The sequence below is a fragment of the Rousettus aegyptiacus genome, unplaced genomic scaffold (genome assembly GCF_014176215.1).
Source record: "Rousettus aegyptiacus isolate mRouAeg1 unplaced genomic scaffold, mRouAeg1.p scaffold_m13_p_1, whole genome shotgun sequence".
NCBI lineage: Eukaryota > Metazoa > Chordata > Mammalia > Chiroptera > Pteropodidae > Rousettus > Rousettus aegyptiacus.
The window spans coordinates 127,082,334-127,107,189 of NW_023416284.1; the positions used below are offsets into that span (position 1 = coordinate 127,082,334).

Below are 24,856 nucleotides of genomic sequence, written 5' to 3' on the forward strand. Positions count from 1 at the left end.
GGTATGTACTCAGAAGAAATAAAAATATATGTCCACACAAAATCGTGTACATGAATTTTCATGGTAGCATTATTTATGGTAGCCAAAAGTAGAAACAACCTAAATGTCCGTGAACTGATGAATAAACAAAATGTGACATATCCATACATGGAATATTATTTAATCATAAAAAGGAATGAAGTACTGATACATGCACTGACATGGACAAACCTTGCAAATATTATACTAAGTGAAAGAAGGAAGACTCGAAAGACTTCATATGTTTTAAGATCTGATGATGAGACCACTGTTAACTATATCTCTTTTAGCCTTGGCTGCTGGAAGTTCAGACTATATGTAATGCTCAGTCACAGTAATATTGTTAGCTACAGTAGGCAACCTGTATACTTTCTTTTCTTTTACATGTTTTGGTATAGGTTTTTTTTAAAAAAAAATTACACACAAATATTTTATTGTAAGATGCCTGTAGTCTTTATCAGAAGCAGTTGGGATTTAAATTACAACAAATATAAAAAGCACACGTGAAAGACTAGAGGCAGTATTTGCCAAGATAGAGATGAATTCTTTCTGTGTAAAAGGGCAACATTAATTTTCAAGTATGAAAGTAATATTGATCCTTGAACTAAGCTTTTAAACAAGCATTGAGCTCCTAGGCACTGGTACTGTTCAAGCAGATGCTGGATGGTGATCTGTCTAGATTCTGTAGTAGCGAATCCTGTATTAAATAGATCAGACTAAAAATTGCCTTTAGAGTTCTCCCAATCTTTTAAGACTTTTATTATTCTGTGATTGAATTGGCAGTATTAGTTTCTGACAATACAAAGCATTAAGTGGTAATTTTAAATAGGTAATTTTTATTCTAAGAACTTATTTGACAGCTCAGAATTCCAGACATAAAACACAAAAGTGATAATTTTATGTGAAAATATTAGAACAGGTACTACTAGTACATTGCCTAGAGAACTCAGTGTAGCTGTTGTTCGGAATGTGTGCTTTCAATTGCACTGCAGCACTGCTAGGATGAATTAGCTATAAAATACACCCCCGAATATTGCTAAGGCATTTAAAAATGCTGTATTTAAACATTGGAGTATATTTCTAATAGAACTGTTGTATTTTCATTTTGATAAATTGTTGCTGCCCTTCTCCCCCTCATCCTTTTTTTTTTTCTTCACTATTTTCCACAGTTTCATTGACATATATTTGACAAATAATGTTATATAAGGTAAGGGTGTACAGCATTATAATTTTCTGTATATATTATGAAATTAAGTTCCTTTTAACACTCAGTCAATTCTTTTCTAGTACCTACTCATGGAGAGTTTAAAACATAAAATATGAAACAAAATAAATGGTGAGCTTAAAGGACAAAATAGATAGAAAGATGATGGATGGATGACGGACAGACAGATTCACTCTTGTAAATCTCCCACTGCTACTGAAGATCGCACATGTAAATGATCTAAAAACATCATTTATGATTGATGTTTCCTGGGTCTGTTCCTGTTTGTTTTTGTTCTTAAAATAATTAGGACTTAGGCTTTGCAGATATAAATAAATAAATACTATTGGTTGTGCAGATCTTCCATACCTGAGCCATGAGAGCATTGGAACAAGTACCTTGTGTCCTTGCAAAATTCAGAGTTGCAAAATTAGTTTTAAAAAACCCATGTAGTAAGAACTCATAGGAAGCAAAAACCTTGCACATGAGAGATTTCTCCGTAGAATCCATGTATAATACAAATAGAGTACAGTAAAGCATGAAGGAAAAGCATAAAGTTAGGTTCTTTGTATTTTTTTTTTTTCTGCTACATTCAGAGGTCTAAGTTTTAATTAATAGGAAATGCTTTCGAAATGGAAAAAAGAAGGAAGGCAATACGAGGGAGAAAGAAAGGGACGAAAGAGCCTCTGGACCTGAAGAAACAGACCAGTTGCATTGGGGGACTGGGTTTAAGTCTCATAATCAGCAGATAATTAACACGGCCGGGTGTGGTTGGAGCTAACATTTCTTGGGCTGAGATATACTAACAGTCTTAGTTCCTTATAGTGAGGGATTTTATAGGCATTCCTAGTTTTGTCCATTTGAAGGGGATGAGAAGTTCTTTAGGTCCAGAATGATCTCATTCTATCAGAAAGGAAATGAAGATTACTAGTCAGGTCAGTATAAAGGGTTGAGAGAAAGCAGATTACATTCGTGGGACATTTCAGGCTTTATATGCTGATCATTTATAGCTGTTAAAGCTACCTGTTTATCTTCTTGCTGGTTGCTGAAACACATGAAATTCCATCACAGAAAACTAGCTGACCATGTGTTATAGATTTTATGTTCTTAAGAAACTCTAGAACTCTATTCAAGGTTTAGTTGTAGAGAAAGTTTGGAATTCTTTTGTTTGGAAGGGGGTTTTCTGTTTTAAAAAGTCTACTGGGAATAATTTTGATACTAGTCATTATCTGACATTTGTGGTCTCTGGGTTTTGGAGCATTAAAAAATAGGTAAATTCTTTTTAAATTTGATGGGTAAAAGTATATAGGAAGGAGAAAGGAGAGAACTCTACCAGTTTTTTTTTTTTCAGACTTATTTTGAAGACTGCTGAAAGAGTGATTTTGTGAATTTACTTCTTTTTATTGCCAAAATTGCTTTGAGCAATTTTATAAAGAGATCCTGACTGGTTGTTTTTTTCCTAAAATTAGTGGAAAAACTGTAGTACCTTTCTTTGGTCTGAAATCCATTTTTTTCTTTCCAAGATTATTATATAGGATGAAAAATTTTAAGTTAGCTGAGGTCATTTAAACTCATTGAAGTCATCATGTAAAGGGGGAATAGTCCTGAACCTAAGAAAACCAGTTGTTTTTATTCACTCTTGAGGTGTCTTTAGGGATGGATTTGTCTGTTATCTAGTTTTCAAGTAAAGGATTAAAAAGCAGTTCACTTCCTTGGGACGGCTATTCATAGAGGCTATTCTCTATTGTTCCCTATTCCTTTTTCTTAAAAGATAAAACTGTAGTTAAATATATGAACAGATAGAATGAATATTTGGAGAAGATAAACGAATTAAGATCTAAACAATAATCTTTGTTCCTTGGGCAATTGCAGAGAAGACTTGTGCTTACTTTCACAGAGTATACGTAAGTGGCCTAGTCACCATTGCTCAGTCGTTGCTAAAATAATCAGACACATGGGTAACAGCTCAATTTTTTTTCATTGGATTCTTCTGGCAGGGCAGTAGAGGATGATAGAATGGAAATAGAGAGAGGGGATAAGGAGGGGGAAGTTTAAAAAATTACATATAATGTTTCATTATTTCTTTGGTTTGGGAGGCAGTTCTCTATAGGTCTTCCCATACCTGCACATCTTGTGAGCAGAGCCACTGTCTTTGTTCTGGACAATCTTTTGAGGGGTATTTGTATAGCGAACAACCTTGTATGGTAAAAAGCTAATGTCTCCCTTTAGAGTGAAAGACAAGGTTTCTTACTGGTAAGTGAAATAAAGATAATGTCTCCCTTCAGACCAAAGGATAGGGGTACTCACTGCCAATTATAAAAGATTTGAGTTTCCTATGCTCAGAGTTTCTCTCCTGTTAATGCAGCATATTGAGTTTACAGGTGTTATCTGGCCCACTTCACATAGCTCTGTGGGAATTGGGGTTCAGGACACTGGTGTACATGCTGATACTCTAGCTGCTGCTACTAATGTGAGTACTAAACTCTCCTTTGCCTCTGACCTAGGAGTCTTGTGTTTTCCTCAGGACCCCTGAAACTGGTAGGCTAATTTGTTAGCTTGTAAATATGGTGAGATCTCAGACCGTTTATTTTCTTAATACTTCAACATAGTAAATAGGATGTATTTGAGAAGATTGATTGGAACTTATATCTCCAGTTTGTACAATTTTTAAGAAGTTTATTTAGGATCTTATTTTTCCTTGCTTTGATATAGGGTTTGTTTATAATGTCAGCCCATATATGGAGTATCATCCTGGTGGAGAAGATGAACTAATGAGAGCAGCAGGATCAGATGGTACTGACCTTTTTGATCAGGTAAGGTGCTGAAAGTAATCATAGTATTACAATGGAAGAGTACTCTTAAATGTAGCATTGTGACAATTGTTGGGGAAAAAAATAGTTGCATAAATTTCAGATATATTGGCTTGAATTTTGAGGTGTGAGAATATGCTCAGTAGTAACTGTTCATTTAATTTGTCTTCGAATTATTTTACTAAAATGTTAGAGGTGGTTTCAAATCTGTGTCTAGGAGTCTGCTCTTAAATGCTTTCTGCCTCTGCCGGCAATTGTTTGCTCAATTTTGATAATAATGATAATTGACTTATAGCAGGCAGTAGTGATTAGAGAGAAAAACAAGGCACTTAGCTTCTTTGCTCTTAGTCATTTCTCATTTGGGGATTTTTATATAATCAGCCTGTCTTGGTGACTGAATCTTCATGCCATATAGAAAGTGAGTTGATCAATTAATAGAAACCTTATTTTTCCTAGAGTTCTGGCAGAGATTTGGTGTGCAGAATCCCATTTGCTGTTAATGTACTTCCTGGGTTGGAGAAAAGTCATGTTTGCCCATTGGTCATAATAGCATTCCCCTTGAGAGGTTCTTACTGCTGACTTAAGACAAATTCCCATTGTATTTTGGTATTTGTTATTGTCTAGAAATGGAAGCCAAATAGAAAAATTTGGGAACATTTGCCTGAAAACTTATTTGCCATACTTTTATATCTGTCCCATAACTTCTGATGCTGAATGTACTTTTCCACAAGAGTGATTTTTAATAGGATCTAGTTCTGTTTATATTCCTAAGTGTCATGAGGTTTTAGATGGACCTTATTTAAGTAAACTTGTCACAGAAGAGTCACAAGAACTGCTATATTTTTAAGTTTAATAGTTTAATTACCAGATTGTCGCATTCCCCTTTTAATTAGACCCATGATATTTATTTGTGACTTTAACTTACCATGGAAGCACATAACTTAATATTCTAGAAAGTGGCGAAGTTTCCTGTATCTTTAAATATTTAAAGATTTATTCATGCCTAGTGTTTGAATTGTACAAAGACTATTAAGTAATCTCTTTATTGTCAGATTTCTGTCTCTAGTTTTGATCCCACTCCCAATTTCCAAATGCCTGATAGACAGTTTGATAACCTGGTAGCATTCCAATTCAGTGTACCCTCAAATAATATTAGCTCTCCTTTTCCCTTCCGCTCCCCCAACCATTTCCTGTTTCTGGTAATGGGAACTTGAAACTACTTGAGTAATCTTTGCCTTCTCTGATTGTGCCCCATATCCAGTCACTGGGGAAATACTATGATGCTGTCTTTAAACATTACACCTTTATCTCTCGTCACTGCCTTAGATCAAGCCATTACCACCTTCTCCCATTCTATTTTAATATTGTCCTAATATTTTTACTTTCAGTCCCAACTTAGATAACATGACAGCTAGACTAGTACAATAATCCCTCATTATTTGCTGTTTCGCTTTCCATGGTTTCAGTCTGTGGTGGTCAATCGTGGTCCAAAAATGCTAAATGGAAAATTCCAGAAATTAACAATTTATAAGTTTTAAATTGCACATCTGAGTAGCGTGATGAAATCTTACACCGTCCCACTGTGTCCAGCCAAGGACTCGAATCATCCAGCGTATCCATGCTGTATGTGTTCCCTGCCTATTAGTTATTTAGTAGTTTTCTGAGTTGTCAGATTCGCTGTTATGGTTTCACAGTGCTTGTGTTAAAGTAACCCTTATTTTAATTAATAATGACTCCAAAGCACAAGAGTAGTGATTGCTGGCATTCCAATATGCCAAAAAACAAGCTGTATATAGTGCTTCATCTAAGTAAAAAAGTAAGTATGGTTCAATAAGATATTTTGAGAGACCATATTCACATAACTTTTATTATAGTATATTTTCATAATTGTTCTATTATTAGTAATTATTCTTAATCTCTTACTGAGCCCAATTTATAAATTTAACTTTATTAGAGTTCTGTACTGCATGATTACAGGCATCCACAAGGGGTTCTTAGAACTTAACCCCTGTAAATAAGGGAAGATTACTGTATTCTTAAAGACAGTCATCTTAGCACCTTGCTCTACAACATCAACTCATTTTTGACAGTGGAATAAATTTAAAGTCATTATTTGAAGCCCTAAAAAGACTTTATCAAGGTAAATGTTCCCAACATACATCTTGCTTTGAGCAAACAGAAATTCATTGAGCAAATCACCAGTTCCATCATTGACAAAACCTCCTTGAATAATTTCCTCCTTCATCTGTATGTTAAAATTCTACCCAACCCCGTAGCCCCAGAGATAATGCTTTACACATGATTGGATGCTTCATAAATATTTGGTAAATCAAATTTCAATATTTGTTAATAAATGAGTGTCCTTTTATAATTACATATATAATTTTTATGTATTTTCTATTTTAGTGTATATTTACTCAGGAACATACATAAAATTCTGACATCAGAATTATTCAACTTGATTATTTTAGTGATTATATAGTATTTTATTGAATAATATATTACGATTTTCCTCGTCTTTTGCAGTTGGATGTTTAGGTTTTTTAATATTTTGCTAATATAAATAGTGCTGTGAAGAGTATCTTTGTGTATATACAAATATTTTCTCAGGTAAATTTCTAAATTGCTGAGTAAAAGAGCTGTCTATTTTAAGGTTTTTAATGTATGTTCAGAAAGTGCCTTTCAGAAAGATTGTTTAAATTTAATTCCCACCAGTAAGTCTGGCAACAAATACCCCCAGTTATTTTTCTTGAAGTGACAGTCTCACCTTGTTTCTTTTCAAGAAAATGTCTAGCAGATATTCAAGTCTGAATAACTAGCTTTTTTATAGGTCATTTTTTCTTTTAAACATAAATGACTTTTCAAAAAAAAAAAAAGCTCAGTTCAATTTGTAAATCAAACAATTGCAGAAGTGTTTTAAGAACTTCCCATTTTGTCACACAAAATATAAAACAGACCTGTACTCAAGGGTTGAGATTTAAGAAAATTAATATTACCTGCTTCATGAAGGATATTCTTTAATGAAACTATATCCTCACTCACCCTTGCCCTCTGCGCATGGGTCTGGTGAAGAAAACAATGATTTAAACAACTGCTTTAATTTGTGCTAAGATGCAAGCAGTTTTACCCGCCATTGCTTTTTCAATGTCAGTGAAAATGTCAACAGAATGAAATAGGCAAAAAAATTTTAGTGTATTATGAAACCAGTTGAGACCTCATAGATATCTGAAGGGTTTCAGGAACCTCCAGAGGTCAATAGACAACACTTTGAGAACGTTGTTCCAAATAATCCCAATGTATGCTGCCTTTCCATCATGCTCTTTTGGCCAATTGGATCTGCTTCTTTATTTTTCAGAGCAGTGTAAAAATGTTTAGTTCTGCTCAGAATAAAATTAGAGCATCTCCTGAAGTTAGTCATATTGCTTTTCTGTCATTTATATCTCATACCAGGTTCATCGTTGGGTCAATTATGAATCCATGCTGAAAGAATGCCTGGTTGGCAGAATGGCAGTTAAGTCTGCTGTTCCTAAAGGTAAGTGGTGCCAGTGCAAAACTGGCACTGATGTCTGACACACATGTACTTTTTTTAACTTGGATTTCCACAAATAGATTTGAAGAAATCACTGTACTGTTCTCATTTTCACTGGCTTCATGGTCTGCGGTTTTATTCTAGTTCTTCTTTAGAATGAAACAATGACTTTACTTTAAATTTTTGACATGTTTTGAGAAAACATCCATAATGTGAGGAATAAGCATAATGGAAGAGAAAGACTATTTAGTTTTCATTTGTCTTTATTTTGCCGTTATATAGACAGATTAGCTAAAGCACTTGGTAAGAGTTGACTTTTAGATTAGTTTTTAATAATTTAATTTTTTGAATACATAATACATTCACATGACTCAAACATGAGAAAATATAAAAAGTTACACAGTGATATTTTTCCTCCTAGCTTTGTCTCCCTCCCTTTTGCCTTAAATCTTTTCACTTCTTCATTACCATGGAAAACATATGTTCTGATTGTAAACTACATATAAAATACAACCCATTTCTTGCATTTTTTGCCCTTACCTTCTAACCCGTGGCTCTACAATCTGTATGCTATTGGAAATCATCTCTTTATCTCCTAGGTTTCTGTCAGAATAGCATCCTTTGAAAATTTTAGACTTGCAGTAGAAGTAGCACAAACACTTGCTGTGGAAGAAAGATAATCTTTTTCCTTTTATTTTTTTTTAGTAGCTCTTGACTTTGACACCTAAATTACAAATAAAAATTGTCTTACTCGACTCAAGTCTTCTACTGTTTATTTAGTGTAATAAGTTTTGTAATTCAAGGCTTTGTTGCCAGAGACCTCCATCAGCTATATGGAAATAGCACAGACATACCTAGATTTGAACCCTAGCTCTGTGACCTGTGTAATTTTCGGGCCAGTTTCTGTCTCTGAGCCTCAGTTTTTTAATCTGTATAATGGTTCATAGAGTCAAGAATTAACTGACATACGTAAAGTTCCTTGAATAATGACAGTAATAAATGCTCAAAAAGAATTATTATTTTTCCTTCCTATTGCTACAAAATAAATAAGCAATACGTTTACATACCAAAAGCAAACTAGTTTAAACTTTCGTGTCTGGAAATTCTTCCCAACAGTTTACTTTTGTAAACCAGTCCCTTTCTTCTATAAATTGGCTCCTACATTCACCAATGCATTGCCAGCAGGAGATATGATATTAACTAAAAATCCTAGATGACTGATTTTACCTCATCCTAAACATTATATATCTTATTTACATAATCTGGTACTAAAGGTCATTTGTTCTTATGTAATACCATTCAGGGTAACCAGAAAGTATGCTACGCCCCTTGGGCTTCTGTTCCATAGGAATATGAAATTAATAAAAGGGCTTTTCTGGTTTTTATCCTTCCTTCCTGGAAGTGAAAGGCAGATAATCCTCATAATGCTTCACAACAACACAACAACAACAACAACAACAACATTTAAAATGATTTTTATAATCCTTTGTTTAAAAAGAATGGTTTGTATTGTGCTTTAGAAAGATATCAATAACGAATAAAAGGAAAAACTTTGGAAAGATAAATATTAGTTGCTGTTAATTTATTTACATGGAACACTTCATTCTCTGGCAAAGATGAAAAATGTTCTTACTCTTTGCCCTTATTCTAGTTCTTTTCTGTCGTTACAATAACCAGTAGCTTAGACTTGGTATGAAAAAAGAATAAAATATCACATAATTTTAATATTGATTACATATTGAAATGATAATATTCTGGATATATTGTGTTAAGTAAAAATATATTATTGAAATTAATTTTACCTGTTTCTTTTTACTTTGCTAATGTAATCCGAGAAAATTAGAAATACTTATGGCTTGCATTATATTTCTTTTGGGCAGTGCTATTCTAAATCATAAATGTACTTTAAAAAATTAAATATAAGTCTACGGCCATGCTACCCTGAACAAGCCCGATCCTGTATGATATTGGAAGCTAAGCAGGGTTGGGCCTGGTTAGTACTTGGATGGGAGACCACCTAGGAAGGCCAGGTGCTGTAGGCATAAAAAATTAAAAAGTAAGAGATTGTAAGCTGACAAGGTCCTTGCAATCTGTGAGGTCAACCAAGGGTTGCCTTGCCTAAAAAAATATATAAATAAAAAGGCATATTTTTTAAATGTTCTATTTTCCTGTGTCATAGTACAGTCTCAGGAATGTTTCTTCTTAATTTTTCATTGCTTTATTATGGTTTCTAATACTTTTATGTTTTTAATTTTCACGCCCACTCTCTCAAGTAGTTAATGACTATAAATCGTGTAGAACCATAAATCAATAGAATACCTAGAAGTGGAAGAGGTACTTAGAGCTGTTCTGTCACCTTCAGCTTAAAAGTGAGAATACTGAGATTTGTAGACATTGGATACCTTACCAAAGGCTATCATTATTTAATTGGAGAAGTTTACCACTTAAAGAAATGATTGGTGCTTTCCTTTGTAAAGCAATCACCTCATCAAAGCTATCCACTTCTGCATAATTTATTTTCCTTTGGTATATGCCAGTACTTTTTAACTAGGGTTGGTTTTTTTCACAGAGTATATTTGGCAATGTCTGGAGACATTTTGGTTGCCAGGAATAAGCTCAATGCTCCTTCTGTTGGGTAGAGGAGAAGTCAGGGATACTGCTAAGTCTTCTACAATGACAGAGTCCCACAACAAGGAGTTATCCAGCCCCAAATTTTAATAATGCTCAAGGAGAGAAACCCATGTATATGAATTAGTTTTTTATTCTTTAAAATGATGACATTAATGACATATGGACATGAAGCTGGTATGTAGACAAGGCAACTATTCTAGCTGCCAGCTGGAAGTTCAGCTTCTGGAGTTAAAGTTCTCTCTTCTAGGAGCATCAGTTTCCTCATTGATATAATGGGGACAATTCAAGACTCAAGTGAATGGGTAAAACACGAGCTCAGAAGCTAACTGGTAAAGGAGAAGCAAGGCAGTTACTAACGGAGAGAAAGGGGCAGAGTGTCATGATGAAGTGGACTTGACTGAGTGAACAAATTTGCTATCTCAGTCAGGCTACCTTAATTTGCTTTTGCTCCTATAGGATATATTGTCTAAGTGATTCCTGCTGGAAAGATATAAGGGAGAGGTCATTAAAAATGAGGATGAGAAGTCCCAAGAGGGCAGTTACAAAGCTGAACAGGAAGTGTGTCTTGCATTTTGTGTATGACTGACCATGTTAGATTAGGTTATTGTTTGTTTTGTTTTCAGAGAAAGATGATTTTTGAACATGTATGTATTTATGTGCAGTTGACTCCCAATAGGGAAGAAGTGGTTAATCCCTCAGAGGGTAGAACAAAAATGAGAAATAACTGATAAATTGGAGAAATGAATAAAAAATGACAAGTATAGCCTACTTAGGAAGAAAATATAAACTTCTAAAACTATAGTTTATGCTGTGATTAGGTAAATGAGTAATGGGAGAAAAAAACTGTCCAGGAATAAGTTCTTTGGTACTTTTAAAACCTTTTATTCCTGAAAGTTTTCATAGTGTGTATTCGAACTGTTAAATCTTTATTTTAATTCTGGTAAACTGCTCTGAGGATAAGGAGTAATTCTGGGCTTTGAAGTTTATGAGATGTGTAACATTGAAAGGTGACTTGGAAATTGATTAAAAAGATGAACAGAGGAAAGTAAAAGGTAAAGATAGTTTAGAAATAATAGAAATTATTAAGTTGTATAAGATGAGAGAAATGAGTGTATAAATTTTGAAACAAAATCAAGAATTAGGCCTCGGTGGTGTTATGAGGCATTCTATTTAGAGATATGGAAGAATTTCAGAGAAAAGTTGTTACTAAACATATTGCAGAGAGCCAAGAAGTCTTCTGGCAAAGCTAAGCAGTAAAGGGAACATAGTACGGTATATTTTAGACTTTGTGACTAAAATCTCTGGTAAGAAGACTGAACTCATATCTAATGGTTTCATGACATCAACCTTTTGGAATGAGAAAGGAAGATGAGGTATGTAGTTACATACATTTGAATGTAGAAAATTCAAATATAAATTGCTCAGCACTTGTCTTCCTAAAATGTTTTATTCAGGGCCTTCCTGACAAATGCCTGTGTATTTTCAAAATGTACCTAAAATGTTACTTCCTCAATGGAGTCCTTTCAAATTCCTTGTAAGTACAGATGCCCACCCTCTATGCTTCCATACCATCTTTTACATACATCTTTTACAGTATTTATCCCATCATATTAAAAAGAACCTTGACATTTATTTTTAATTTAGTTTAATTTTTTTGAGAAAGCAGTGCACTCACATGATTCAAGAATGGGAAGTTCCCTTGTCGTACCTGTCTCCCATCTACCCTTCCCCCCCACACACACACAAAGGTAACCACATTACTACTTTTATTGTGAATCTTTCATATTATGTCTAAGCATGTATAAGCAAACTGAATATCTATTCACATTTTCCTAACTTTATATTCAGAGAATTTCTTACTATGTCAGTATCCCTATTAAGATGATGATCAGCAGATATTTATTAAAAGAATGAAGTCACTGGTAAACAGGATTTTTCTTTCTTTATCCTAGGATACCCTGGTGGCTCCACTCAGCAGAGATAAACTAGATTGGGGTTACAAATAAAAATCATCACACAGACCTCTTACCAAAGAAGAGAAGAATGCTGATAAATCACAGAACTAGCCTTCTAAATAACACTTACCTCCCCAGAAAGCAGAGGTTCTAATCAAAATAACGCAGTTCAAACAGCATTATGAGAGAAGATAAATTCTCTCTTAGCTGCAGAGCCAAGAGAATTAATTATCGAGACAGAATATCAGATTTCTTGTCAGAAAGAAAAGTATATCATGTGACTAAAATGATTCAAATGTAGATATGCTTAATAGCAAAAAATAGTCTATTTCTATGACTCAGCTTTTGAAGAGTTACAAAAGTAGACTAGCAGAGTTTTTAAAGGTAATTTAGATCGTTTAAGTAGAAGTTCTCTTCCTACTAGTACTTCTTGTATTAAAAAAAGACTCTGGGAAAAATTTACTAATTTAGGAGGCTCTAGAAAGTTCTGGAAGATTCAAATCAATTCACATCAATCAGGAAGTACATATAATTTTTTCCCTAGAAACTAATTACTTGGGGCAATTTTTCAAAATCTGTGAGCTTTTAGATAAAAACAAATTGCTGTACATGATAAATGAGATTCATCAGATGGCCAGCTATGTGGTACCCTGAAAATAGATTTAATTTACATATGTTACTGTGAATTTGCTGTTTGTTCAGACGTAAAACAAGTAATCACAACTGCGGTAGCAAAGACAGATGAAAATAGATGAGAATAAGTGATCAAAGACATCAGTGATCCCTTGCAAATTATAGTGACTAGATTTGTCTCCGACATTTGATAAACAAAGTTCATTTTGAGGTATAATTAGATGGTATATAGGTCTTTTGTCTTTTCAGGAAGTATTCACTCTAGCAATGGCATAGTAAGAAATATGGTGCCAAATTTCAGAGGCAATGGTGTCTAATCTTGGCTTTGCTGCTCAAGAGCTGTGGATTTCAGTCAAGTCCTTTACCTCTGATCGTCAGTTGTCAATGAGGGGACCAAATGATAATTCGCTATATGTTGTTAAGATTTCTTAGCTATGAAGTTATGTTGGTAAAATGGGGAAAATAAACAAAAAGAATGGTCATTTGGCCTCCTTAATCATGATTATTTTATGACAGGTGAGTGAAATGGAGGTAATTATGGGATTACTGGTTGACTGAAAATCAGAACACAAAAAAGCTTCGATTTAAGTTTCTCTTTTTATAAAACAAGGTGATGTCACATTAACAAGTTTTCAGTCTACTACTTGGATATTTTGTGTTAGCTTGTCATTCATTTTCTTTTTTTTAACTGACTGCTGAGGGTTATTTCAATTATATTATATAGCACTCATGATCAAGATATAATATAGATTTGTGAGTTGACTGCTCTCCTGAAAGAAAATACCTGTTAATTTTTTTTCAGGTTGTAACACTAATAATTGCATTGTATTGTGGTAATTTTAACATATTTTCATCATTTTTTCTATTTAAATTTGGAGTAACGATAATTTTAAGTACTAACCTAGATAATAAGGTAGTGTCCTTTGGGTCGTTAATATGTGTATTTCATTTATGTAATGTAATTAAATTCTGGTTAATTTTGACTAATTTAAAATATGATAACCTGGACAAAATGTGGGATTTTATATGCTTTCTAAAGAAATTAACCAAGACATTAGAAAAAAAAAATGTCCAAAGAAATGGAAAAAAGCCCCGTGAAATGGTAGATAAGTACCAGAGAGATGGCCTGGCAATCTTCAGCCATGCAACTTACTTAGAAATGTGGGCCATCTCCCTATTAGCCTCTTTCTCTCTTCAGGCCTTGGAAGAAAGTCCTTCAAGAAAGAAGGGCCAATATCTTTAAATCAATACTATTAACTGATATTCTCTTTGACACTGTAATATTCTTATGTGACTTTTTTTCTAAATTACCGCACAGACTATCATGAGGAAAAGAAAGTCTTAAATGGTAAGTCATGTAAATTTATAGTAAAAAATGAGTGAATCATTCTCACACGGTTATAATATTGCTTCACAGAATTACCTGGAATATTTAGATATTTTTTATATGAAAGATGTCTTTACCTGCTCAAACTTAGAGGATTGGACAGAACTTTATAGATCCCATATTACAGCCATTGTTCTTAATAGTAGTCCCTTCTGTGACATCCCTGAACATGTATTCATCTGCCCTCAGCTTGAAGACTTGTAGTCATTAGGAAGCAGGACTGAACAAGTCACCTCCCTCCAGTATGTGACCTCGCCTCCAGTGTTCACATGCAGATACTGAGTAGCCCATTAATCTGCTCTTCTGTCGGCTCATGAGCTCTGCCTTCTACAGCCATTCAGTGTGACTTGGAATTGACACACCTCCTAACCCTCAAAAATGTTGTGTCAGTACTGACTCTTAGGAAATACATGGGACTACTATGACTGAACTATATTAATGTATGTTTAGAAATAGTTTTTTTTTTTTTTGTCTCTGAAAAGAAAGTTACAGAAATTCAGCTAACAGGCTAGATTGCCAGATGAATTACCTTTTTTCTTAACTAGAAAAAATGATGTGTATGGTAGACTAATTTTTGCAGTTCATGATGTAACATCTGAAGTTGCTTGTCTGATAGTATAACACTGCATAAATGAGGAACTGATCTTAGATTTCATGTGATAATTGGCTCTTCTCTGATAATAAGCAAAAACCTTCACGTAAAGGCTAATTACTGATAGACTGGGTATTTTCTTTCCTACCATAGGGGTTCCAGAATCTTTACTTTCCTGTTGCCCTGCTTCAGATGCACTGCATTTAATATCTCAGTTAAAAATGGCCTTTAGAATGGAATACAGCATCTCACAAGTGGTCTGGCAAGCACAGTTACCTCTTAAGACCTTAAAATCTTCTAAGATTATAATAAATACCTACATATTTATTAGTTTCCTCTCATATTTGGCTCATTTAAGTGTGTGTATTTGCAGATATGATCTGTCTGCTTGTCATTATTCATGTAGATGTTTAAAATACTGAATGGGATAGACTACTATAGTATTCCACTAGAGATCTGATCCCTTCACATTGACATTGGTCTATCAATTAGCATTTTTGGTAGAGAAAATGTTCATTCAGAACATCTTATTTTACTCTACCCTACGTTCATCTTAGATTCCTTTAGCTTATTCTGAAGAATATTATATGTAAAGTATTGTATTTTGTTTTGCCTATGGCATTATTCTGTTCTAATAAGTTATATTTTTATAGTACTATGTAGTTTTTTAGAATGTTTGGACATTGTCTTATTTGCTATCATGAGGTATAAGATTACAGGGCAGATTTCTTGACTAGTTTGAATTTGAGGAAGAAGAAGCAGTGGTTTTCATAAAATCACAGTGCTGATACTGGGCTCAAATTCAGATTTTCTAGTCCTGAATAGGTTATAAAAGATCAAAATTGACTTAACAATTTATAAATTCTGTTGATAGCTTTTTATTATAGAAAATCTTAGACTGTGTTATGTTTTTATTTATATAAGGGGCCTCGAAAAGATAAGTGACTTTAATCTTAATAAAATATCTTTCAGGGCTTCTCAGGAAATTTAATGACATTTTTTCTTGTTTTTTTGTCATCATAGAAAAAATACATTTTAATTGTAGTTTTGTCTTTTATAATTAATCACTGCTAATTACTTCATAACTTTGGCTTTGTTATATCACATCTCAGAGACTTCCTTTGTTTATCTGAAAATTAATTGTATTATGCCGAGTTACATGGTAAGAGATGCACGCTGAGTAAGGCCTGAAGTCAGAGCTCACAATCAGCCTCATCCAAAAAAATATGGCTGTTGGATAGCTTGTACCTGCATTGATGCTCATGTTTAAACAGAAGATTATGTGACTACAAAGAATCTTGAAAACCTCTAAACTAGCTTGTCTTAAAGGTGTCACCCAAATCTAAGTTTATATAATTGCTGTGACTTCTAACTTGAGAATTTCAAGACTCACCCGGGACTAAACATTGAACTTTTTTCCTGCACAGTTTGAGTAATAGTAATATAATTGATGCAGTGATCTTCAAAAGTCTTTTAGCAGCAGTACTTTCTTCTTTCTCCTAATAAAACCTTATAGCTACCAATAGTACATTCCTGTTGTGGAAGGAAAATACTTAATGTTTATGGAATCTCCAGAGTTCTTCCCTGCCTCAAGAGTTTTCGAATACAGTTTGCAAACCACAACTTTAGTGGGCTTTTAGAATGTTTTGTTGCATGCCCACTAGATGACTAAAATGGAAAAAGATAATTCCATGTGTCAGTGAGGTTATGGAGCACCTGGAACTCTCAAATACTTCTAGTGTAAATTGTAAATTGGTACTACCGTTTTGGAAAACTTTTCAAAAGTGTCCACTAAAGCCAAACATATATACATGCTCTGTACCTAACAGAAATGTGGATATATATGTTCTTTAAGAACGTACACGTACACGTATAAGAATGTTTATAACAGTACTATACAACTATATATATATATAATAGCTGAAAATTGCCCAAATGTCCATCAACAGGAGAATGAATACATTCTATAATGAATACATTATATTCATATAATGTAATGATCTCACTTTTATGAAGGTCAAATACAGGCATAAACTAATCATGATGTTAAAAGTCTGCATTGTGGTTACCCTTGGAGGGGAGGTGGTGATCAGAATGGGGCACAAGGAGGGTGCTGGCCACAAGGATATGATTTAGTCTATGAAAATTCATTGAGTAGTACATCTGTGATTTGTGTCCTTCTATAATTTTTCAATAAGTTTGCCGAAAAGAAAAAAAAAACAAACGCTGTATTGATGAACTGTGGCAATTTTGTTTGTTTTCGTTTGTGAAGGCATGCTTCCCAAGAGCCAAGCTGCAGATCCCCTTGCCAAAGAAAGTCCTGTTTCTCCAAGGTATGCATTCTTGGTTGACTTTTGTAAAGCTAAATCAGATGTACACCAAAATATTCACATTAAAATAAAAATAAAACAGCTCTGGGTTCGATTTATTGCTTACTATATTAATCATGTTTCTTTGACACAAGAACTGTAGTACTTCATTTGTCAGACATTATTGGAGAACGAACTGTTCTGTCAGCATGAATTTTTAATATATTTGAAGTCTGATTCATTTTAAACACCAAAACTTTGAAAAAAGCCATATTTTTTTCTGATTGTAAAATAAACATTCATGGTAGAAAACTTGGAAAATGAGGAGCAATACAAAAGAAAAGGATAAAAATCACTTGTAAGTTCATCAGCCCCAGATATATATACTCCTAATATTTGGTTTATTCCACCCAGTTTAAGTCATGTCATGCCTAGTTCATTTATTCTGTTTTTGATAATATTGGTATTATGATATATTCTGTGAGCAATTTTCTGTTGTTAAATATTCTTCAAAAGCATATTTAACATTTTTGTCTGCATTCCATCATATGATCGTACCATAATTTATTTAACTATTCTTTGTATATCTAATTTGTTGTATCATTTTTAAGAGAAATCTTTCAAAATGTATTTATTGCACACTGTCATTATAAATTAAGCAAGCTATATACATTTTTTTGTTATGGACATTTAAGATGCCCTCAGAGTAATGTATGTTCTTTATAGTTTTTCTCTCTTTCTCCCCACTATCAGTCAATATTATAACGGTATCATCCTGCTATATTTGTTAAATCTGTTGAATTATTTTTCTTACGCAAATTTAACTTAGATGCCTAAGGATACCTCCTCTAGGATTTACCTGTGGGTGCCTATATGTAGGTAACCAGTGCAAAAGCATATCAGTTTGGTCAGTAGCTATTACTGAACAAAAGACTTAGCTTTTCCTTAAGTTTTTCTATTGACCAGCCTTGATGAATTAATTTATTGAATAATAATATATTTGAGACAGGTAGGAATGAAAGTAGTAAGCATGTAGATTTTGTCATGCTCCTTAAGAGAACAATGAATTTTGTTATTGTTCTGTTAAAATATTTTAATGAGATGTGTAACTTTTATAGAAAGTGTCTTGTCAAAGATTTTTTTTTTAATCCAAGTTGGAACATACGGAAGTATAGGTACTTTAAATTTGGAAATAATTGCCAGTAAGACCACTGATTATTTAGAAAAGAGTTTATCTAGAGAAATATATTTTTCACTAGATTTGAAATGTTTAATGACTTAACATATGTCAGTGCACATTGTTGATATAATTGTTCATTCTTTTCTTGATGTTTTACAGCTATGACTGGTTCCAAACAGACTCTTTAGTCACCATTGTCATATATACTAAACAGAAGGTAAACATGTCTTTAAAATATGTCTGAAAAATAATAAATGTTAGTTATGTGACAGGTACTTCTAAGTACTGTTCATGAATTATTTACTCCTCACAATAACTCTGTGAGGTAAATACTTTTGTTGTCCCTACTTTACAGATGAGGAAACAGAGAGTAAATAATTTACCCAGAGTCACACAGTAAGTGGCAGATCTAGCTTTTTGAACCCAGCCAGGCTAGCTCCAGTGTGTATGCTCTTAATAATCATGCTATATAGCCTCTTAGGAAAAACTAGACCAAGAAGTAGTTTATATGCTTTTCTGCAGTATTTTTTTTTTTTGAAAGCATGAATAACAAAAGTGAGAATCCCATTTAACTTCACCATAAGAACTAATTTCCTGAACATAAATTGGGATTTGAGAGATAAGAGAGACTGCGTTGCTGTGCCTTAGTATACTTATACCACTAATGGGGTTTGGATGCCCTCTTGAAACTAAAATTCTGGAGATAATTTATTCAGTAGTTCTTTTACACCTACTTTATCTGCTCTTTTCAGTGTCAGGCTTTCATTGGGCTTTTAGTCCAGCTGGGTAATCAGATAAATAAGCAAGCTACTTAAAGCATCTTCAAACATATCCAACAGCAACTTCCCATACTTGAGGAACTATGTGGATTTAAAGACAAGTTCTGGTAGCTAGGAGTTTCTGAGAATTCATGCTACTTCTGTAGTCGCAGAACCACATCTGAACTCATAAGTTCCTCCAACTCTTACAGCATGATCTGACCATTCCACGGCAGCGACTAGCCTCTTCCTGATACCGTCAGGAGGACCAAAGACGCTGCTTGTCCTGCCTTCCACTCCCTCTGGTTATTGTCTCCTCAGTTGTCTTCTCATTGCACAGTCCAAAACCAAGAGGGCAGAGCCTAGGGAGGTTGGTGTCTACTCCCTTAATATCAGTGAGGCAGAGGATGGTTGACTAAGGGAAGGGAAAGGAGAAGGTTTCTATGTGGAATAATGTGTTCAGTGTATGATATAAATGATAGGTACCCAAATAACTTGCACCAAGGCTGTGTGGAAATAATAGACATCTAAAAATTTGTTAGTGAATTTATTTTTTAGATAAGCCGAGGCTGAGAGGTTGTATAATTTTCCCAGTGTCACACAATAGTGGAAAGATTAAAGTGAACACAAATATCTTGGCTTCTGATCCGATTTTAATTTTTTTCCCATATTAGTTATTCAGCAAATATTTATTGAATGCCTACTAGATGCCAAGCAGTATTCTATATACAGTTCTTTATTCTTAGAACTTAGAGATGAGTGGGCAAAGTAGATAGTAAGTACAGACAAGTATGTAATTCAAATTGCAATAAATACTTTGGGGAAGAACTGGGCTGTAGGAGGGAGAAAAAACAGGAGTAATGTTTATTTAGCTTGCGGGTTCTGTGAAGAAGTGCCATGTGACTTTCACTGATCATCTTAAAAGTATAGTTGTAGAAATTTTGAAAAAATTATTTCTTACTCTTTCTCTTTTTGCTTTCTGTTTAAGGATATCAATTTAGACGCAGTAATAGTTGATTATCAGAATGATTCCTTTAGAGCCGAAACAATCATCAAGGATTATTCATATCTTATACATATTGGTAAGTACCTTATTCTTTATTAATAGAAACAACCCCAACTTCTTTTAAGTATGGCAATAACTTGGTCTGTGGTCTAGTTACTAAATATCCTATATGCTATTATTTTGGTTTAACATTTAATAAGCTATCGTTCAGGTTTGTCATTTTTGATCAATTTTTTTCTGTTATACTAATGAAATTGCTAGAAATGGCGGTATAACCTCACCTTTCTCAAATTTAAACAATTAGATGTAATTGGAATCAATAATAATATGAAATATTCATTGACCCAGCTTTGTAAGACTCTATTACTTGGCATCTACAAACAAATGTCCGAGGCCCGTCTGTTACATGCTCCTATTAACCACCTATCACGTGGTGCTAGTTTCATTGACCTGCTTACAACTCTGTCACAGAAAGTTAGAGGCTGCACCAAAGCAGCATGGATTGTGAGATTGTAGGTTGTATTGTACCCCTCATGGCCAAAGACTGACCATACAATTCACTTCTGTTTTGAGAGATTACAGATCTAACAGAAGAAAGAAAATCAGGACTAAAATTTGGAGCCAAAGACACCAAATTCAAATTCCATTTCTCACCCATAATAAACTTGACTCTAGGATTTCACCCTGTTCTCCTTTTATGAAGGAGATGTTCTAGTTAGAAGGTAGAAATGAAAACAAAAACAACAAGAAAATAGTCTTGATAACTATGTTTTAAGGATGCATTATTATGTAAAGAACCTTTTATTTACCTTTCTAAACATGGACTGAAATTCCCCAGATCTCAACTGACTCAGGATTATGCTCACTGCTTTGCTGTATTAATGAAGTACCCATATAGTCTTGAATTTGATTAGAGTTGATGAATGTCTTTTTCTGTCTTTCCCCCTTTCATTAGATTAATCAACCTTAAACTTTAAACCTGAAGATATAGAAATATATCATCCTATCTTATTTTTTGTTACCGTAAGATCTAATATATGTTGCCCCTTGTGGGAGAGTTTTAATCAAGCACTCATATCTAGAAAAGTATATATTATTTATTAGCACTGTCATAATTTTTTCTTTAAGTAAAACCTCTGTGCCAGCATCTATTGAGTTTCAAAGATTTTATGGCTAATTTTGTTCATACTGTAGCTAACTATATCTATCACACATTAAAACAAAATTCTACATTCAAAAATATGAAACTCTTGGTTGCTAATATTGGATCAGAAGGACTAAAATAATGCAGAATTTTGAGTTTCAGATAACCCTATTAACACAGTGAAATTTAGAGCAGATATTTATAAAAATATTTCTTGCATCTTCTTCTGGAATATAAATTCCATAAGGATAGGGATTTTTCTTTTTCACTAATTGCTGTACCCATAACACCTAGAAAGTGCATGGCATACATAGATGGTCAGTAATTTTTTTCAATAACCGAATGAACATTCAACTTTAGAGAACAGTAAGAAAGGAAAAACTGAGCTAGACCTGGGCCTGTCCTCTTCACATGTATGTGTGCACACAGCAGAGCTTCCATGCTTTGGGCACTGCCTCTCTCTCTGCCCTGCTCTCTTCTTGGTTTGTAGGGTTGTCCATCTGGGACCATACGTGGAGTAGTGTCGGTTACCCACCTGTGGGAAATCGAGTATTTACTCTTTAATTGATAGAGAAATGGAAAAATGAAGAAATGTATGTAGTATATTTAAATAATTTGATTTTACATTTTAGTTATATATAGTTTCTTTTGATCTCTCAGAATGTTTGACTTATCTTGAGAGATTTGAAGTAATACATAAAAGAACCATTTAAATGATCTTATATGATGTTGATAAACTGTATGAATTAAAGTTGGATTTTAACTGAATATATATTTTTTCCTCAGGGCTAAGCCATGAGATTCAAGAAGAGTTTTCTGGTAAGCTACTAAAAAATAATCATATATATGCATATACATACACACACATACATACATACATACATATATACGGAGGAGGGAATCAGCATTTGTCTTATTTTTCTTGTATGTATTCATGTTGTAAAAGAGACATGATGTGTTCTAGATAAATACATTAGTTTTTAAATATACATATTGGTAAATACCTTATTCTTTATTAATGGAAACAACTCCAACTTCTGGTTGGAGGATTTCACCCCTTCCTTGCCCTTTTTCCTTTCCTCTTGTTTCTTCCATCTCTTTATCTTTTCCTCTTAAAAAAAAATTGCGTCTTCTTTTTATTCTAACTTCCTTCTGCATCTCTGCCCTACTTCTCACATTCAGCTTGTAGAAATATACTAGACCAGACAAATTTTTTTAGATATATACATATTTGAATGTTTAATGTTGACAGAGCATGTTAAATTATGATTATTGCTGCATATACACACTGGATTTTGCACAGCTAGTTAATGACAGAAGACTCATTCTATAATGAGTCTTCTGTCATTAACTAGCTGTGCAAAATCCAGTGTGTATATGCAGCAATAATGACAGAAGACTCATTATAGAATGAGTCTTTTTAAAGAAATTTTACTGAGGCATAATTAACAAAATTATATTTATTATATAAAACATGATTTGATGCATGTATACATTGTGAAAGGCTTTCCACAATCATATCAACACATTCACCATCTTACATATTTACCTTTATTTTAATTTTTTCAGTGAGAATACTTAAGTTCTACTCTCTGTAAATTTCAGTTATGCAATACAATGTTATCAACTATAATCACCATGTTATACTTTAGATTCTCAGACCTAATTTATCTTATAACTGAAACTATGTGCTCTTTTATCCTCTCCCAATTTCCTCTACCCTCAAGCCCCCCAGGCCCTGGCAACCACCAGGGGTGGTTTAGCGCTCTGTTTCTGTGAGTTCAACTTGTTTTTTTTTGAAGCATACACATAGAAGAGATACCATGTATATTTCTCTTCTTTGGCTTACTTCACTATTAACATAACATCTTCCAGGTTCATCCATGTTATTGCATGGCAGGATTTCCTTCTTTTTTTGAGGCTAAATAATATGTGTATGTGTGTATGTGTGTCTATGTATGTGTGTGTGTGTGTGTATAATTTCTCATTTTTATTTTAAAATGCTGTCAGAATACCTTAAAATGGTTTTGTCTCTTTTTCTATGAACCATAGTAAGCTCTATAAATTGTATAATCAAAGCTCATTAAAGGCAAGGACTGTGTTTTTATGTTTGGTAAACTTCAAATCCATACTCATTGAATTGAATTGAATTTATTTAATTAGTCTATCTTAAGAAGTTGTTTAATTACAATGGACTTTTGTGTTTACAGTGAGGAAGAATAGACATTGTTTCTAAAGACAAAATGAAATCTATTTTAGGTCTTTAAGTGCACATTCATGAAATTTAATCAATGTATAAAAGTCTATATTTTATTAATTTACCCATGTATTCAAACTATTTTAATTATTCAAAAATAAAGATAATGTAAAAGATTTTTAATTATTGAAGGTTCACTTGCACTTTACAGGGAGTCAGTTTTCTGGGGCTGTTCCTGTGTTTATTAAGCACAGTATTGGGCTACTGAAATCACTCGTAAGAACCCCTCAGATCTCAACTAAGAAATGTTAAAAGGGTCTAAATTAAATTTTTTAAATGGTTCTATTTGGTGATTAATTTGTATATGTAACCTCACCCCCTTTTTAGCTATGTGTTAATTTGAAATTGTATGAAAACTGGAATTTGTTTGAAAGACGTTCATCTGAATCTAAAATAAAGCTGAATTTAACATCATAAATAATTTTGATGAATATGTACACAAAATCTTATTTATTTTACTAATGGTCAGTATCATTTGTATCGGATTGGAACATTTGGATTGTTTGAGAGAGAAAGACTGGTTTTAAAGTAAAAGCTTATATTTGATATTAGTGAACACAAATGGAATTTATCTTCTTTTCAGTGCGGATTGTTGAGAATGTAGGAAAAATAGAAATTGTCCTAAAGAAAACGGAGAATACTTCTTGGACATGTCTTGGTCATCCCCTGGAGAATCATAATTTATTTATTCCAAAAAAAGACACAGGTATGTTGTGCTGTTATTTTGAGTCCTGTGTTTATGAAATTATTGTGTTGGTGGCACATTTGTTCCAGACTGTGGAAGGCCACTTTGGGATGAGCCAAAGGGTCCTTGTATCTCTCAATTAGAAGTTAAAAAGGGACATTTTGTCTGTTGTTATTCTTCCTTTCTTCTTTTTTTTTTTTTAACAGATTAAATTTCAGATTCTGCTATCTAATATTTAGGCAGTTGTCCAGCCATTTACTCCCATCAGGTTTCTTTTTATCAAAGGTGCAAAAACAAGTTTAAGTTTATGCCTTGTATGCACATCTAGTTTTTTTCTTTTAAAAGATACATGTTTATTGTTTTTCTCCTTACCTAAAAACCAGTTTCTCAGTTTAATCCTGAAGGATGTAATTCATTTCCTTTCTTCATTTCATTTCTTCATTTCCTTTCTTCTTTTATTTTTTAAGCATTTTATCTTAGTATAACATTTATAGAAAATGGAGCATAAGTTTTCTTCGTGAGGAATTTTCAGAGTGAGCACACCATTTTCTCTTTGGAAATTGGTAGTATTTGCTCCTTGTTCCAAGTGTTCTGAAGTTTCACAATTTGATATGCCTTAATGTGAGTCTGTTTTCATCCTTCATGCTGGATAGTCATCCTTTTTGCTAATCTTTTTATTATCCAAACTTATGGGAAATACTGATTTTTCTTCACTTCATGTTGTGTTTTTACTTTCTTATTTTATATTCTTATTTTAA

General features: G+C 33.3%; 1 protein-coding gene and 1 pseudogene across 9 annotated transcripts in view; both read left to right on the top strand.

Moving 5' to 3' along the window:
• Positions 1-24,856, top strand: part of LOC107497121 (cytochrome b5 reductase 4) — a 66,826-nt gene that overhangs the window by 16,537 nt on the left and 25,433 nt on the right. For 7 of the 9 annotated variants that reach the window (XR_001593725.2, XR_001593724.2, XR_001593727.2 and 4 more), the window contains exons 3-10: positions 3,935-4,035; positions 7,483-7,564; positions 14,099-14,128; positions 17,032-17,092; positions 18,408-18,465; positions 19,995-20,088; positions 21,943-21,975; positions 23,997-24,119. Coding sequence is in view for 4 of the 9 variants with exons in the window: in XM_016118625.2 (XP_015974111.2) it covers positions 3,935-4,035; positions 7,483-7,564; positions 14,099-14,128; positions 17,032-17,092; positions 18,408-18,465; positions 19,995-20,088; positions 21,943-21,975; positions 23,997-24,119 (582 nt within the window). In the remaining 5 variants the exon portion in view is untranslated. The remainder of the gene's footprint in view (positions 1-3,934; positions 4,036-7,482; positions 7,565-14,098; positions 14,129-17,031; positions 17,093-18,407; positions 18,466-19,994; positions 20,089-21,942; positions 21,976-23,996; positions 24,120-24,856) is intronic. The other 2 variants (XR_001593728.2, XM_016118624.2) reach the window with 1 other exon arrangement.
• On the top strand, positions 9,485-9,603 carry LOC118606083 (annotated as a pseudogene).